The following is a 16405-nucleotide window of genomic DNA, read 5'->3' as shown; positions in this document are numbered from 1 at the left end:
TGATTTGGGCAGCTATGCCCACCCTGGTTCCTCCATTCTAAAGGAAATGATTAACTGATTGACTGATAGAGTCAACTAGCATTACAAAAATTGCACTTTATTTAATGTTATCAATAACATACAAGTAAATAATGCGCCGAAGTTTCTTCGGCGCAATTGCGTTTTCTGTACAGCGTATAATGCTGTATGAAACTCCCAGCCACTACCTATTAAAATTTCAGCCACGGGCCGGTGGTTGCCATGTCCTACAGCGTTGCCAGACGCATGATCATGGCTAACTTTAATCTTAAATACGATTAAAGCTACTCAGGCTAGATGGCTGCAATTTGGTATGTTTGACGATTGGAGGGTGGGTGATCAACATACCAATTTGGAGCCCTCTAGCCTCAGCAGTTTTTAAGATCTGAAGACGGACAGCAACAGTGCGGATGGACAGACAAACAGCCATCTCAACAGTTTTTTTTTTGAAGAAAACCAAAGGGAAAGAGAAGGTTTTCAAATGAAAAAAGACTCTGTCTCATTTAGTACATTTTATAAGAGGAGCTGTCAATATTAAAATATATCTTCAGACACAAGATACTAATATTTAGAAGTATAAAGGTGCAGTGAGATTATTATGTTACAGTATTTCGTGCGGCCTTAACTATGATAAATAAAGTACTCTTCATGGAATTTCTAAAATATCATGATACTAATATATCAGAAGTTTCAAATGAAACATCATAATGGTTGACAGATGCACATAAACAGAAAATCCGGAGTATTAATCCTCCTCCAAATAGAAACTGCTTAACTATATATATATATATATATACATATATATATATATTATATATATATATATATATATAGATATATAATATATATATTATAGTATAATATATATATATATATATAGTAATATATTTAATTATATCTTATATATATATATTTTAATATGATATGTAAGTATGTATGTATGTATGTATGTGAGAAAATGTGCGCTTACGTACGTATGCACATATATGCAATATTATGTTTGTGCATGTGCTTTTAAAAAATCTCTCTTTTTTTCTACAATGCAAAGGCAAACTTCAAGATAACTCTCGTGGTAACATAATTGCCACTAACAAGCAGAATTGCATGATAAGTGCTTTGTTTACAATTCAGCAATATATGGTGAAGCATTAAAACCCCTTCGGTTTTTATAACTACATAGGCAAAATTTCTTGGCTCAAGTCTTCTTCTGATTATATGCTTTCCCTAAGCAAGTCAAGTAAAGTCCTTTTTTGTCATCTAGATTAATCTTCATCTAGATTATTAGTGATTTATAATGTTTTGCAACTGCTCTACAACTAACCGCCTTTAGCTTTACTGGAAGTCTTCAACTTTGGAATCTAGATAACTAGTGCTTTGTCAACTTTCTCCTACTTGCTCTAGAACTAAGCACTTTTTGCGCACAATGAAATCTAGAAGTTAATCCTGAACTTGATTTTCCACTTATCCTTGGATATTCATCCCTTCTTTTGGTAACCCATTTATGCCCGTCATCTGAACGAAAAACAGTCGTTATCTGAAATGATCGGGACTCTAACAGGAGGCTTTCGCCAGCACAGTATATGCTCTAGAAGAGCTTTAGTTTATAAGACAAGTCCATCTTTGGCTTCGAACACTTTCTCATCAGTTACCACAATAGAAAGAAATAGAATAACTTATGAAATGTTAACATTGGCAGATGCAATGAAACAAATATGACAGTGAATGGAAAATGGAGAGCTTGAAAACTCATGGAAATGGTTTATATATAGCGCGGTCCTGTACATCAGCTGGCTAAACCTACACTCACGCGAAGGCCCCCACGGGCCCTTTGCAATTTCACGCTTCCAGGGTTGAATGAGAGGGAAACTATGACCTTCGTTCCACGTTTCTTTCCTCTTTTCGCCTTTTTCTCCTTCTCCTCCTCCTCCTTCTTCTTGCTGATTTCGTCTGGGGAATTTTTTTCCCTGATGAGTTTCTTTCTGCATCTTCGTCATCCGAAAGAATTCCGCGTGACCTGCCGTGCCTCAGCCGACGGCCGTTCTGATACAATGTTTCGGCTTCATCCCGAGCTTCGCTCCTCCTCCGGGCGACCACCAGAGATGTCTTGTAGGCGACCATATCTCTGGGTCTGTTGCGGAAGTGATGCGGAAGGTCTGTCGCCGAGCCGCCGTCGCTCAGGGCTGACGAATTAGAGTCATCGAAAAGAGATACTTTCGCATCCTCCGACGGTCGAACATCGTGGTAGGGGTACGGGTCTCCCGTCCTGCGTTCGCCGTCGCTGACGCTATTTTTCTGCCTCATGGCCGGGTCTTGGCTCGGAGGGGCGCTCGAGATGTCCTTCTTGGCCTTGCTTCTACTTTTGCATCCATAACGTCGATTTTTCTTACCTCTTCTTCCTTTCCTCCTTCTGAATTTGCGGTCTCTGTCCTTCTTCCTGCCTCTGCGCTCTTTCCTCTCCTTCCTGTTGGTCCTCGGCCTCCCGTAGGGCTTCCTGTCGCCCCTCACCCGACACGGACTATCCGGAGGAGGAAAAACTGGCGACTGCGTAGGATACGGCGATATGGCAGAAGTTGGTTCTCCCGAGAGCAGCGGCGAGGTGGGCGTGGTGAAATAAAACCGGGTGCTCAGGTCGGGTGCGGCGCCCATATGCCCCGGCTTCGAGGTCTTCGATCGTCGACGAATAAATTCCGTGGTTGCGCCCACATCTGAAAGGGGCGTGGCTGTTACTGTGGGCGGAAGAGATGATGTCGTCAAGGAATCCTCCGGCGGACCAGAGGTATTCACAGCGAGCGGCAGTTGCGAGAAGAGTAACGTGACGTTGTTCTTCGCCGGGCTCCAGGGTCCCGCCGAAGGGATATAGTCTCCTGCCGGTCTTCTGGTGGTTGTATACATGCCAAGGTCCTCCCGAGCCTCTTCTGTAAAGCAGGAAAATAATTAAGGCACAGTTCATCATAAACCCATAGTCTAGTTATTTTAGAAATAAAGTTTTTTCATCGTATGTTCATTATAAGAGACTAATATCCAAAACAAAGATGGATCCAAAGGTTGATTGCCCTTTGGAGCCCTCTTGGGTGTATTATCTGCTGGCTAAAGATTTAAAGAACTATTGTGTTATTGTCATAACATTTTATATCTAAACACAGAAAATAATGAAGGGTATTTCCATTGTAAACATCATACTCATATTATATCTAAAGAACTGTTTTCAAAGTTAAGTGGACATATCTCATTTAAAAGAGAAGAAAAGAGAGAGAGAGAGAGAGAGAGAGAGAGAGAGAGAGAGAGAGAAAAGATTGTATGAATCAAACTAGCCTTACTTCAACTGGTGATTCGTATGTGCAAATTCCTTAGAGTTTTTAAGGTCCTTATTTGTCGTCTTCCCTTGCCGGCCTGTTTACTTCATTGGTCTCTCATTCTCTCTCTTTAAGCAAACACACACACACACACACATTGTATGTATAGATACAAACACATACGCCCACCAGTACTTGCTTGGGTGACAACCATAAAATGCCAAACGCCGTCGGCAAATCAGCCTATTGAAATTCAATAATATTGGGCATGGGGGCGAACAAGCTCATCCCAACATGTTAATGGTCGTAAGCAGAATGTTAGCACCGTTTGGAGCTTCCCTGTCCATACGGGAAAGGCGCACAATTCAGAACATTGGATTCTTATAGCTATAACGTCTACTATAATATATATAGTTATATATATATATATATATATATAATAATATAATATATATAGATATATATATGATACATATAGTTAACTAATATATATATATCAATATATGCACGGAGTGACTATTAAATAACGAGACTGTGACTCCACCTAGTAAACAAGGTAGTTAGAACCTGCCATAACTGGATACTTAGTGACTTTTAACAAGTTCGAACCTGCGTGACAAGCAACAGCACTCTACAACGTTCAGTCGATTGTGAGTCGCCATTTAGTTTGTTTGTGTTTAAAGTGGTTGAACAACTTGTTAATTAAAGAATTTTGAGTAAAATTGCACGAAACATCAACAAAATGTTTTCAATGCTTAGTAAAGCTCATGGAAATGGCTGCCTGTCTTCTGCACGTGTGTTTGAGTGGCACAAAACTCAGCGAGGGTCGTGTGACTGTCAAAGATGATAGACGCCCTGGACGATCTTGAGCTTCAAGGACAGAAGAAGTTTTGAAAAAAATCAGTCAGAATGAGGAAAAAGACCACTGACCAGGGTTGCCATTTTGAGGAATTTCGTCTACTAGTGTGACTTTCTGGTGACACCTGGCAACCCTCCGTGGCTTTTCCGACCACAGGCCACGGCACTGAGGAATAAAATTCTTCACTTTGCCTTTTCATGTTTTATTAAGCAAATAAAGTTATAAATCATATTCTCCTTATTTATAGAAATGAATTTTATTCAAATCCTTTATTTTTCTTCGTCAAAAATACTTTATGTTAAGCTAGTGACGTGTAGTTTTTTTCTTACGTCACGGAAAATAATTCTACATCGTAAAATACGCATCCTAACCATTAAATCATTACTAACGTAAAAAAATCAGAACTGCTTATGGTAACACCACTAAAAGCCAATGTTGTGAAGAATAAACGGTATCGCTGCCACTGACTCACTCAGTTCTCGGATGATAGCTGAATCTGCGAACATTGACAAAGACACTACATGGAAAGTTTGTGCAAAGATAGTTTCCAAGGGTTCTCACACCAGAGCAAAAACGAAAAGCAGAAAACGGCGGATGTGTTGAAACCTCCTCCAAGGTTGAAACAGTTGAAACAGCTGCAGAAACTGACTTCCTCCTTCGACCAGTGGAAAAGAAGACTGTAGCAATAGATTAGAGCAAATGGAGAGTATATTATAAAGGACAAGCATTAAATTTATAATACATATAAGTAAAGGTGAGTTATTTAATCAGTCTCGTCATTTGACAGACACATCTCTGCTACAGTAAGCTTGTGAATTCAAAAGTTCACGAAAAACCCTGAAGTTTTCAGGGAATTCGTGAAATCACCAATTAATTCATTTGGGAACATTTGGTCCCCGATGGGCTAGTACTAAACACGGCGACATAGTACTGTTTTAGTACTAGGTAGTCCCTTGGGATCAAATATGTTTAGCCGTGTTTAGTATTAGTCCCTCTGGGATCAATTGTGTTTAGCTTTGTGTAGTACTAGCCTTCTGGGATCAAATGAGTTTATCCATGTTTAGTACTAACCCCTCGGGATCAAATGTATTTAGATATGTTTAGTACTATACCTCTTGGATCAAGCATCTTTGGCTGTGTTTAGTACTAACCCCTCTGGGACCAAATGTGTTTAGCTTTGTTTAGTACTAAACCCTCTGGGATCAAATGTGTTTAGCTGTGTGTAGTGCTAACCCCTCTGGGATCAAATGTGTTTAGCCATGTTTAATATTAATCGCTCTGGCTCTGGGATCAAATGTGTTTAGCCCTGTTTAGTATTAACCTTTCTGGGACCAAATGTGTTTAGCTGTGTGTAGTACTAGCCTTCTGGGATCAAATGTGTATAGCTGTGATTAGTACTAACCCCTCTGGGATCAATTATGTATTAAACTGTGTGCAGTACTTGCCCTCTGGGATCAAATGTGTTAAGCTGTATTTAGTACCAACCCTTCTGGTATTAAATGTGTTTAGCTGTGTGTAGCACAAAACCTTCTGGGATCAAATGTGTTCAAGCGTATATAGTTCTAACCCCTCTTGGATCAAATGTATCTAGCTCTGTGTCCTATTAACCGTGTGTAGTCCTAGCCTTCTGGGATCAAAAGTGTTTAGCTGTATTTAGTACTAACTGCTCTTGGCTCAAATGTGATTAGCCATGTTTAGTACCAACCGCTCTGAGATCAAATGTTATTAGCCATGTTTAGTACTAACCACTCTGGGATCAAATGTGTTTGCCATGTTTAGTACTAACCGCTCTGGGATCAAATGTTATTAGCCATGTTTAGTACTAACCACTCTTAGATCAAATGTGTTTAGCAGAGTTTAGTACTAACTCGACTGAGAGCAAATGCGTTTAGCCTTGTTTAGTACTAACCCTCCTGCGATCAAATATCCCTTCGTGAATTGGTGATTCCGCATAATCCCCGAAAGTTTCAGGGATTTCGTGAAATCCAGGATTTCACAATCTTACTATAACACACACACACACACACACACACACACACACACACACACACACACACACACAGAATAAATTTTACAATTACAAAATATTCTGCAGCATGAAAACATTTTCAGACTCAATCACTTTTTTTTTTTTTTATCTCATACGAAGCGAATCATGAATTCAACCTCATGAAAGCGCCTATGTTTCAAACCAATTTCCAATGAGTTGCGATGATCGTAAAGCGACCTTTTATGTGTTAGGCTTATAGATTAATCGGGCACTAAAGTGTGAGGTATAAAATTAGGTGGGGCGTTGTAAAGCTGAGAATTTACGGAGAAACTCGATAAGATATCAATTACGCGTCATTTATGATAGAAATGTATGAGTGCAGTTTATGAGGGAAATTGAGCGAAGGTGGCAAAGAAGTGAACTTACTAAAGAGAAGTGAATAGATCATGTAAATAAATAGACTATGTAAAAAAAAGTACGGTCACTAATAGAAAATATGTCAGGTATCTTTTATTACTGAAAGAAAGAAAGAGTGAAGGATCATTGTAGTTATTAACGAAAAGTGTGTAAGCAGAGGTACTTATTGAGGGAAATTTTGTTATGTGCACTCATTGATAAGAAAGTGAAAAAAAATGTGTTATTCATCAGGAAAAGCAGATAAAATACGGTTATTTTAAAGAAAGACAGTGTGATAAAGTGTAAAATGGAACTAATTACGGGAATAAATGTAGCATAGAAATAATGGCTAGTGAAAAGGTTGATGATATAATAATAATTAGTTTGCAAATCGTTCAAGATATGTTGAGAACTCCACCTTCATTAAAAAAATATAAAGGAATTTTTTTTCTTAAGAGTAACGATAAAAAGTAACTTAATTTCTGAGGCGCGCACTCTTACCTCAGCGACATGGGACGAGAGAGAGAGAGAGAGAGAGAGAGAGAGGAGAGAGAGAGAGAGAGAGAGAGTTTTTATTGCATCGACAGGTTTAGTCATGCAACTTCATTACTGCGAAAAAAACTTGATTTTTTAAATATAATTTATCAAATAAAATATCAACATAGACAGTATATACATTGAATGCCTATATTCGTGTTTTTTTTCCATCTGTCCATCCGCCTGTGGTGTTTTCGCATGGTAACTGCGTCCCGGGATTTTAAATAGTTACGCTATGTGTAAGTTTAAGGTAAATAAAAGGATATCTGGGTGTACATTTGCAACTGAAAAGTGTTTTAATAATTTACTGTATGTGAATTACACCGTTAATATTCGAAATAGGGTATTATTTAAAGCCCGGGACGCAGTGTTACCATACGCAAACACCACAGGCGGATGGACAGATAGAAAATAACAGAGCATAGTGACGACATAGCAGCAATTGTAACAAGGTGGCCACGCTACCAAACGTTAAGTCAGTTTTCTGTTGTAATCGTTGTCCTCTTAGAGGAGGTCGCTTCAGAATGTTCAACCAGTTCACTGCTATCTAGGATGTTTGGATGACATTGTTAGGCCCACACATTTGCCCTCAACTATGACTGACTGTTAGGGATTTATGTTCTGAAAGCACCTGGAGACGAAACTCGAGGTGATTTGGTAACAAATTAAATACCAAGTACAAATAAACGATCTATGAGGAACTAACAACTAAAATACATTTCAAAATTACCACAATTACTACAACATAATCACTTTGATAATAAGAAATCAAATAAGACGTCGAAAGCATAGGACTCGATGATTCTTTATCTGCCTCTTTCCGTTAACTTTCTAGCTTTGGAATTTAAAATTTCTTTTGTTTTCCCTGTTTTATATGACATTCCCTCTTTAAAATGGCGTTTCAATAGATGCCTTTGGGATTAAGTCCTACTTTTTTTTTCATCTGGCTTGTGTGAATAAAGACACTTCGTTATTTGCTTCTAAAGCCTTGTGCACTGAACATGGATTAATGAAAGAGAATTTGTTGTAAGATATTTGCAACAAAAACATCAACTAAAAAAAATCACCAGTTATGATTGAAAAATTCGCGACTTTTAATTCGCTTCAACTTTGGGGAGACCGAGCGACCGAGGAAAAAGTCTTAAAAGGAACTTTTTTTTGAGTGATTCTAGAACTGTAGCTGGAGGTTGTGTTGTCTGGGTAAAGTGTACCGTATTGTTTAGTAAAAGACAAAGGACTAAAGAAAGTGCAAGATACAGTACTAAAGAAAGTATGCCGTATTACTTAGCAAAAGATACAGTGCTAAAGAAAGTTAATCATATTGTTTAGCAAAAGATACAGGACTAAAGAAAGTACTGAAGAAAGTACATCATGTTGGTTAGCAAAAGATACGATACAGGACTAAAGAAAGTACACCATATTGCTTAGCAAAAGATACAGGACTAAAGAAAGTACTAAAGAAAGTACACCATATTGCTTAGCAAAAGATACAGCGCTAACGAAAGTACCAAAGAAAGCACTTCATGCTAGGCTCCAGTGGCAATGTTGAAGCCTGGCGTCATTTTCTAAAACTAGGGTATAGTCAGTTATGTAATAATGGCGTCCACATCAGGAATTGAGTGGTACGAAAAAGGAATGAAACATGACGACGTTGTATATGAATGTAGATTGCAGTGATTTGAAATCAGCTACTCTAGATAATGATGTCGTCCAATTACATTAGAACTAATGAAACATCTAAGCATAAATAGTGACAGACAACCCATGACATTCAGAATCGTAACGTCATGGTCGCATTAGTGACCTAAACTTTTACTATAGTAGATTCACATCAACCGTTTATTTGATGTCTAGGCCAGTCCCTTACGACGCTCCTGATTGGCTGTTGATAAGCCAGTCACAAGGCTGGAAACTCTCAGTCTCTCTCGAGAGTTCGCATAGATAGGATGTATGTTCCATCTCTCCTGAGGGATACTTTTGAAAGACTTGTCCCTCAGGAGAGGTGAAACATAGATCCTACTCATGTGAACTCTCGAGAGAGACTGAGAGTTTCCAGCCCTGAGACTGGCTTATCAACAGGCAATCAGGAGCATCGTAAGGGACTTGCCTAGACTGTTATGGGACAGCAGTTCAGCCTATTTGTTTTTATTCTCCTCCTCCATGCACGCAGCAGGATCTTCAACTTCTGCGACGCTAAATGAACGCATCCAATCAAACTCAAATTGTCATTTTCCAGGCCAGTCTTAAATGAACGACGTTTCAAAATACGTTATCAAGAGTGGAGACTCCGGCTCGTTACTTTCGCGTGTGGGTTTGTTCTCGTGTGCGTTTCTTTTTCCGAGGGCGTACATAGACGCGAGAGCGCCCATTTGCAAAGGAGGCTAGAGGGAGGAGTTCCCCATTCTCCTGTGTTAATGGGTTGTCCATATACGAACCCCATGAATTCGACACCACCTTTCTACGTCATACAGGCTCTTGTCTCCCCTACCCTCCCCTTCCATTCCCTTTCCGCCACGGTCGTCCCTTGCTATGGAGAGAGAGAGAGAGAGAGAGAGAGAGAGAGAGAGAGAGACCTATAAACCTTTTTAAGAAAAGCAGCTAAGTAAAGAAGTGATCATTTGCTGATTATCTGGAACAGTATTAAGTGTAATGATCTATGAATATAAAACAAAAACTATAACAATTAAGATACAAACAATAAAACCGATTGTTGCTACAACAAGGAGGAATTAATCACAATCAGTCATAACAAAACGGGCAAGTATCTTAATACAAAAGAGTCTTTCTGGGCGTGTAAACACCGTAGGGTTTAATAAATACTTTTATATTTTCCTTTTAATTTTTGGAGGAATGACCAATTAGATATACATTAAACTACAAGATTTTCTTTTTGATTAATTATTTTAAAAAGTTCTCCAACAGGTCTTCGATCATATAAATCCATAAAATATAGGTAAGCAAGAATGTTTAATAATTATTATGTACTATAATCAGAAACGAACGAATGAAAAAAAGGAAAACTCTAATTATTAACATTTGTAGAAAATACTGGAATAGATAACTACCTATAAAGAATTAAAATCTCTCAGCATCACTCTTAAGCAGGACCAGCATTTTATTTAGAGTCGTTTTTAAATTGAAACCCACTCTTAGATATTATTTATTAAATAAATGTTTCTTCTCAGCTAAGTTCTTTCCGTTCTGTTTTTAGAATAATATATTTTAAATTATTCTAAAATCCATTATCGTAATTGTCATATTCCAATTACATTCACCTTGAATTTTCCTTTTATCCTAAATCCTGATTCCTTCAAGTTTTGGTCGTTCTATTACATTTCGACGAACCACGTTACTTACAAACAATTTGTATTTACCTTTTATTTATTCATTTGCTACTTATTTATTTTTTTATATTATTTCTCACTTTAGATCAATTTTAGACTTTTATCATTACATAATGGTGATATTAACACCCATGACCTGTTTAGAAAGAGTGAAAATCGGCACAAAACTATGATCTTCATATCGATAATAAATTCGATGTTTTATACGCTTTGAAAAATATAAAGTGATAATTTCTGCAGTAATAATACTGTTAACGAAGAAAACAGTCCACAGTTACGTAACTGTATAAATATGTTTGCTTTTAAAAATAAAGTATATTTGTTCTTTCACATAACATGGATTATTTTCTACACTTTGAAGCTAATAATAATAATAATAATAATAATAATAATAATAATAATAATAATAATAATAATAATAATAATAATAATATCAGTTTTGTATTTCTTCTTTTTTATCTGCCGCAAAAGCATCTCCATGGTGCATCGATATCAAGAACTCTCCCTCAGCGAAAATAAAAAATGAAAATATAAACTAGAAACCAACTGGTAGTCTGGCAATAGGCTGCAGTTAACGCGTCACCTTAACCCCAGTTACCAGTTCTTTTCAATATAATAATAATAATAATAATAATAATAATAATAATAATAATAATAATAATAATAATAATAATAATAATAATAATAATAATAATAATAATAATAATAATAATAATAATTTTACATTGGGTCTTCTCAATCTCCCTTACAAGTCTTTTCTCTTCCACGTTAGTTATGGGCAGCAAGTGGTCAATGTTCATAGTTTGGCAAACATTTCCTTGATCTTCATAGGAAAAATGTCTTAAATCAACCTCATCTCTTTCCTCGGAAAATAAGGAAAGATTAAAACACCAGAAAACCCCAAGAAAAGGAAACTGAAAAATGAGAACCAGCGACGCGTAATAAGGAAGAGAAAGTGAAACAAGAAAATTACATTTCTTTGAGCATTCTAAGATAAACATTAGGCTTTTTTTCTTGCGGTGTTTATAGGCCATAAAGTAAGAGAGGCTGGACCACACCCCCTTCCCGTTTTCTGTGGTGGCATCCATTTACTTTTCACGTTTTATACGCGTTTTATTCTTGTAAGTGGAAAAATCTTTGACAAAATCTAGATTATTCTATAGTTTTCTCAACCGAACAAAACAAAATCCATTAGTAACATTATGTTTTTCGTTAATTTCACCCTTAAGTATAACAAAATCACACTTGATATTATCAGAATATTTTTCCAATACATATGCTAACAATTCACATGGAAAATCTAAGGATATCTTCAAAGGTCTGCGGTAATACTTTCTCGTAACTTGAAAATATTTAGTTAATGAAATGACAAGAGTTTGTCCGAAATTTTCTGCATTACGTAAGTAAACAACTGATAAATATTTCCGTACTTTAACACTTTCTTTTTGTAATACTCATTATTATTAACGCTTCTGTCAATAAAGGCTCAATTCTTCTTTTCAAGCAAATATTTTGAATAAGGTATTTATTGTCTAAATAAATTAAATTCCTTCATACACACACACACACACACACACACACACACATATATATATATATGTGTGTGTGTGTGTGCGCGCGTGTGTGTAAATAATTACCGTTTAACTTTTTCTCCCAATAAGGAAATGGTGCTTCTCAGCAAGTTTAGAGTGGTGCCAGCTACGCGCAAGCCATTCCCGATTTACAGCTGGAATAGGTCATTTGTGGCTATACCAGGAACCATCCACGGACATAGCAAATATGAGCAGACGCTGCACCATGTAGCCATGAACCACACTGACCGACTGCACATTCCGGAGGTGAGTGGATTTGTGTTTGTTTGTATGCATGCGCGTGTGTATGTGCGTGTCTACAACAATTTAGTAATCTAAACTTTATTTTATCCATAAAAGTGAACGTAAGAAATTTCCACATTACCTTCCTGTATTTACTGAGCCAATGGATGTGAACGTTCGTGTACGTAAGTGGGGCAGCAATAGGCCAAGATTGTACCTAACAAGTCAAGCTGTTGAACGTCCTTTGGTATTTGAAAACGCAAGGTGTGCTCAAACAAGGAGTGGAATCACCGTAGAGTTATTCAAAGCTCCATCACTTTCTGAAGATCTCAAATTGTCTCTTTCTCTTTCCTAAAAGTTATGCCCGCAAGTCATGAAGAGACCATATTATTCCTATTATCTGTATAGGATCGTATGGTTTTCTTTATTTATCACGTATCTATGTATCTGACTATCTTATTGGTTTGGCCGTAAAATTTTAAAACGCTATACACCAACGCCGTAATTTTTCTTATTTTCATGTATATAGTTAATCAGTTGTTCGCTGAATCCCTCTTTATTCATCAATTTTTCACCCTTTTCTTTTCTTCATTTTTCTTATACATGGAGATTCTATTCTCTGAAAGTAGCTCTCTGTACAAGTAAGTAAAATTCAAATATTTGGTAATTTTGAATATATATATATATATATATATATATATATATATATATATGTGAAGATATATGCTATATAATATACTATATGGGTATATAATATATTATATAGATATACATACATAATAATATATATAATTACACATATAGTTAATTGTTATTCATAATAGACACCATTCACATCCACGACTTTGTGAAAACCAGGTTATTTCAAGAAACTAGAATATCCATGTTGTATAAAGATATATATAATATATATCATATATTATATATATCTATATAGTTAGTATATTCTATATTTTATACTATATAATATTGACTATATGTGATATATAGTATCTATATATACTATGGTTTGTATATACTATTCCTAATACTATTGTTATATATATATCAATCCACATATAGTTTAATTGTTATTCAATAATTTAAGCAAACATTTACATTCCACTTACTTGTGAAACAAGGTTATTTTCATAGAATAGAATGTCCATGTGTATAAGATATATATATATATATATATATATATATATATATATATATATATATATATTATATATATATTTTTGTGTGTGTGTGTGTGTGTAATCCCTTGTACAATAGCTGGACGTCAGAACACCTAAGTACCTAAACAAGAAACTTCTCTGAACGCACCCTCATCATTCTCGACAAAGAAGAAAAAAATAACTGAATTCTCCAGCTCTTATGCACTGAATAGAGATTTGCATATTCAGAAAACCAGTCCAAGACACGGCTATTAAACTTGTAAACTCTCGACGACGCAATTCAAATTCCCTGGAAAGGTCGGCCGAGGAGAGATACGATCTGCTGTCTGGCCATTTTGCAATGCGCAGCCGGATGCGGAGTATGTACCCTTCGTCCCAGGTGTTACGAAGCTCCCGTGGACATTCATTCCCTCTGACCTACAATGTTCACCTAGATTCGAGGGTGCGACTTCATTTCTCGGGAACGTCACCCTACATTGCTCAGCTCTCTGGAATAGCTTTGGTGTGATTTACTTACCCGAAAGTGATTTGCATTTAGCTTTCAGGGCCGTTATTGTTATTATGTGTGCAACTTATTCTCAAGCTTTCCCAGAAACATTAAGTCGTGCTATTTAGCTTCCGTGAACACTACTCTATTTCAGTAAATATATAGTTAATCGTATACATACATGCGTTTGCTATTTGTAAAACACAAATTCAGGAATAATTCCTAAAAGAAATCAAGTAGGTCATATGTGGCATTCAACATCATCCGACTGTTCAGTTCGATGACTGTTCCTTTTTTAACGATTCAAAGCTCTGAAATTTTCTGACTGCTGTTTTTCCTGACTCATGTAACTTTAGTACTCTGTTAGGGTAATAATATTGCATTCTCCGTGGTCAAGCCCTACCCTGCCGCCTTCTCCAGACACCCCCCCCCCCCCACCCCCACCCCCGTCTCTCTCTCTCTCTCTCTCTCTCTCTCTCTCTCTCTCTCTCTCTCTCTCTCTCTCTCTCTCTCTCTCTGGGTATCTCTGCTTTCTTCTGTATTTCCTAATTTATCTGACCACTGACCTTAGATTTTAGTAGGTTGTCGCCTACAAATATTTTTTTATGAAATAATATCGTTATTGGCACGAAAAAATATGTTGTTAAATTTCCCTCATTGCCTAAACAAACATTTCATGAACAATTTCATCATTTCTCCAATATATTTCACATGAATTATTTCCTCATTATCACAACAGACATTGCATTCAGTATTTCCCGTCTCCAAGACGCTACATGGAATATTTGTTTTCTTTTCAACATGAAATATTTCCCCATTCCGCTAACAGATGTAAGTTGAAAGATATCCCCATTCTCAAAACAGGCAGTACATGGAACGTTTGCCAATTCTTCCAACAGTCGTTTCATTAAACATTTCCCAGTTCTTCTAATAGACGTTTCATGAAATATTTCAATAAATATTCCAACGGGTTTTTCATGATACGTTTACCCGTGTCAAAGACAGACTGTGAAACATATCCTCAGATTCTGAATGGATCAGGAAACATTTATCTAATCTCCCGAAGGCATTTTACGAAATCTTTCCCTTCCATCCTATAGGAATTTCATAAAAAAAAAAGTCCCTTTTCATCCAAAGGAATTTCATGAAACATTTTCCCTTCTCACCAAAAGAAATTTCTTGATAAATTTCCCTTCCCATCAAAAGGAATTTCATGAAAAATACCCCTTCTCACCAAAAGGAATTCTTGATGAATTTCCTTTCCCATAAAAAGGAATTTCATGAAAAATTTCTCTTCTCACCAAAAGGAATTTCATGAAAAATACCCCTTCTCACCAAAAGGAATTCTTGATGAATTTCCTTTCCCATCAAAAGGAATTTCATGACAAATTTCCTTTCTCACCAAAAGGAATTTCATGACAAATTTCTCTTCTCACCAAAAGGAATTTCTGAAAAATTTCCCTTCTCACCAAAAGAAATTCTTGATGAATTTCCTTTCCCATCAAAAGGAATTTCATGACAAATTTCCCTTCTCACCAATAGGAATTTCTTGATAAAATTCCCTTCTCATCAAAAGGAATTTCATGAAAAAATTTCCCTTCTCATCAAAAGGAATTTCATGAAATATCTCCCTTCTCATCCAACGGCCATTTCTAAAGACATTTCTCCACTCTTTCCAACAGGCAGTTCGCCCAAAAAAGCGTTTCAAGTAAACATTTCACCTCTCTCCAAATGTTTCACGGAACTGTTCATGAGATATTTCCCCACCGTCCCAATAACCGTTTCCTGAAACATGTCCCCACCCTCCCGAACTCCTTACCAGACTTGTGCTTGATGCATTTCCCGAAGAAGTTGACGAAGGAGGCCTCGCAGGTGGAGCAGTACCTGGAGTCCAGGCAGTCGGCGCACCCTCGGATCGTACACTCTGAAAGAAATGGCGCAGTTAGGATCTTTTCGTGTGAGTGCAAAATTCTTTGGATGAAAACACCTGAATATTATATTTCCAATAATGACAGTTACCCTAATGTCGGAAATACATGAGGTTCGTTTGTTACTGCTGTTGCTACTATTATTATTGTTAATAACACAGGAGAATTATAATCCGTAACTGGGGGTTTCTGGAAGAAAGATCATAGATGGCACTTACGTTTAGCGAAATACAAGACTAAAACCACACCAGAAATTGCAAAATCCTTTAAAATTAAAACCATCCGAGAAATTTAGGATTCGTTTGTAGTTTTTCAGGTATGAAATTCACTATTTCATGAACCTTAGGTTTCATTTATTATACTTATAATTACAGCTGATACAGACCTCTCTCAACGATATCTCAATAGGAAAAAGGAGCCTATGCATCTTCAGTTGACTGGCCCTTCAGATTGCAGTAGTACTCTTGTACAACATTACAACAAGATTTCAAACCTCCCTGATATCATGCTGATGCAACTGAATAGAAATAATGTGTATTATTAGACTGAAGTTAACCTCTAAGTGGCGAATATCCGATT

The 16405-nt window shown here is 36.7% G+C and overlaps 1 protein-coding gene across 1 annotated transcript in view; it reads right to left on the bottom strand.

The window, feature by feature from the left end:
• Positions 1-946: 946 nt before the first annotated feature.
• LOC135209043 (uncharacterized) overlaps positions 947-16405 on the bottom strand; it is a 290385-nt gene continuing 274926 nt past the window's right edge. The window contains exons 4-5 of the mRNA XM_064241585.1: positions 15718-15822; positions 947-2933 (exon numbers count right to left, since the gene is read on the bottom strand). Coding sequence (XP_064097655.1) covers positions 1885-2933; positions 15718-15822 — 1154 coding nt within the window. The 3' untranslated portion in view covers positions 947-1884. The remainder of the gene's footprint in view (positions 2934-15717; positions 15823-16405) is intronic.

Source organism: Macrobrachium nipponense, chromosome 37 (genome assembly GCF_015104395.2).
Source record: "Macrobrachium nipponense isolate FS-2020 chromosome 37, ASM1510439v2, whole genome shotgun sequence".
Lineage (NCBI taxonomy): Eukaryota > Metazoa > Arthropoda > Malacostraca > Decapoda > Palaemonidae > Macrobrachium > Macrobrachium nipponense.
Note: the sequence above shows the minus strand (reverse complement) of the source record. Positions and strands in the feature narration are given on the sequence as shown.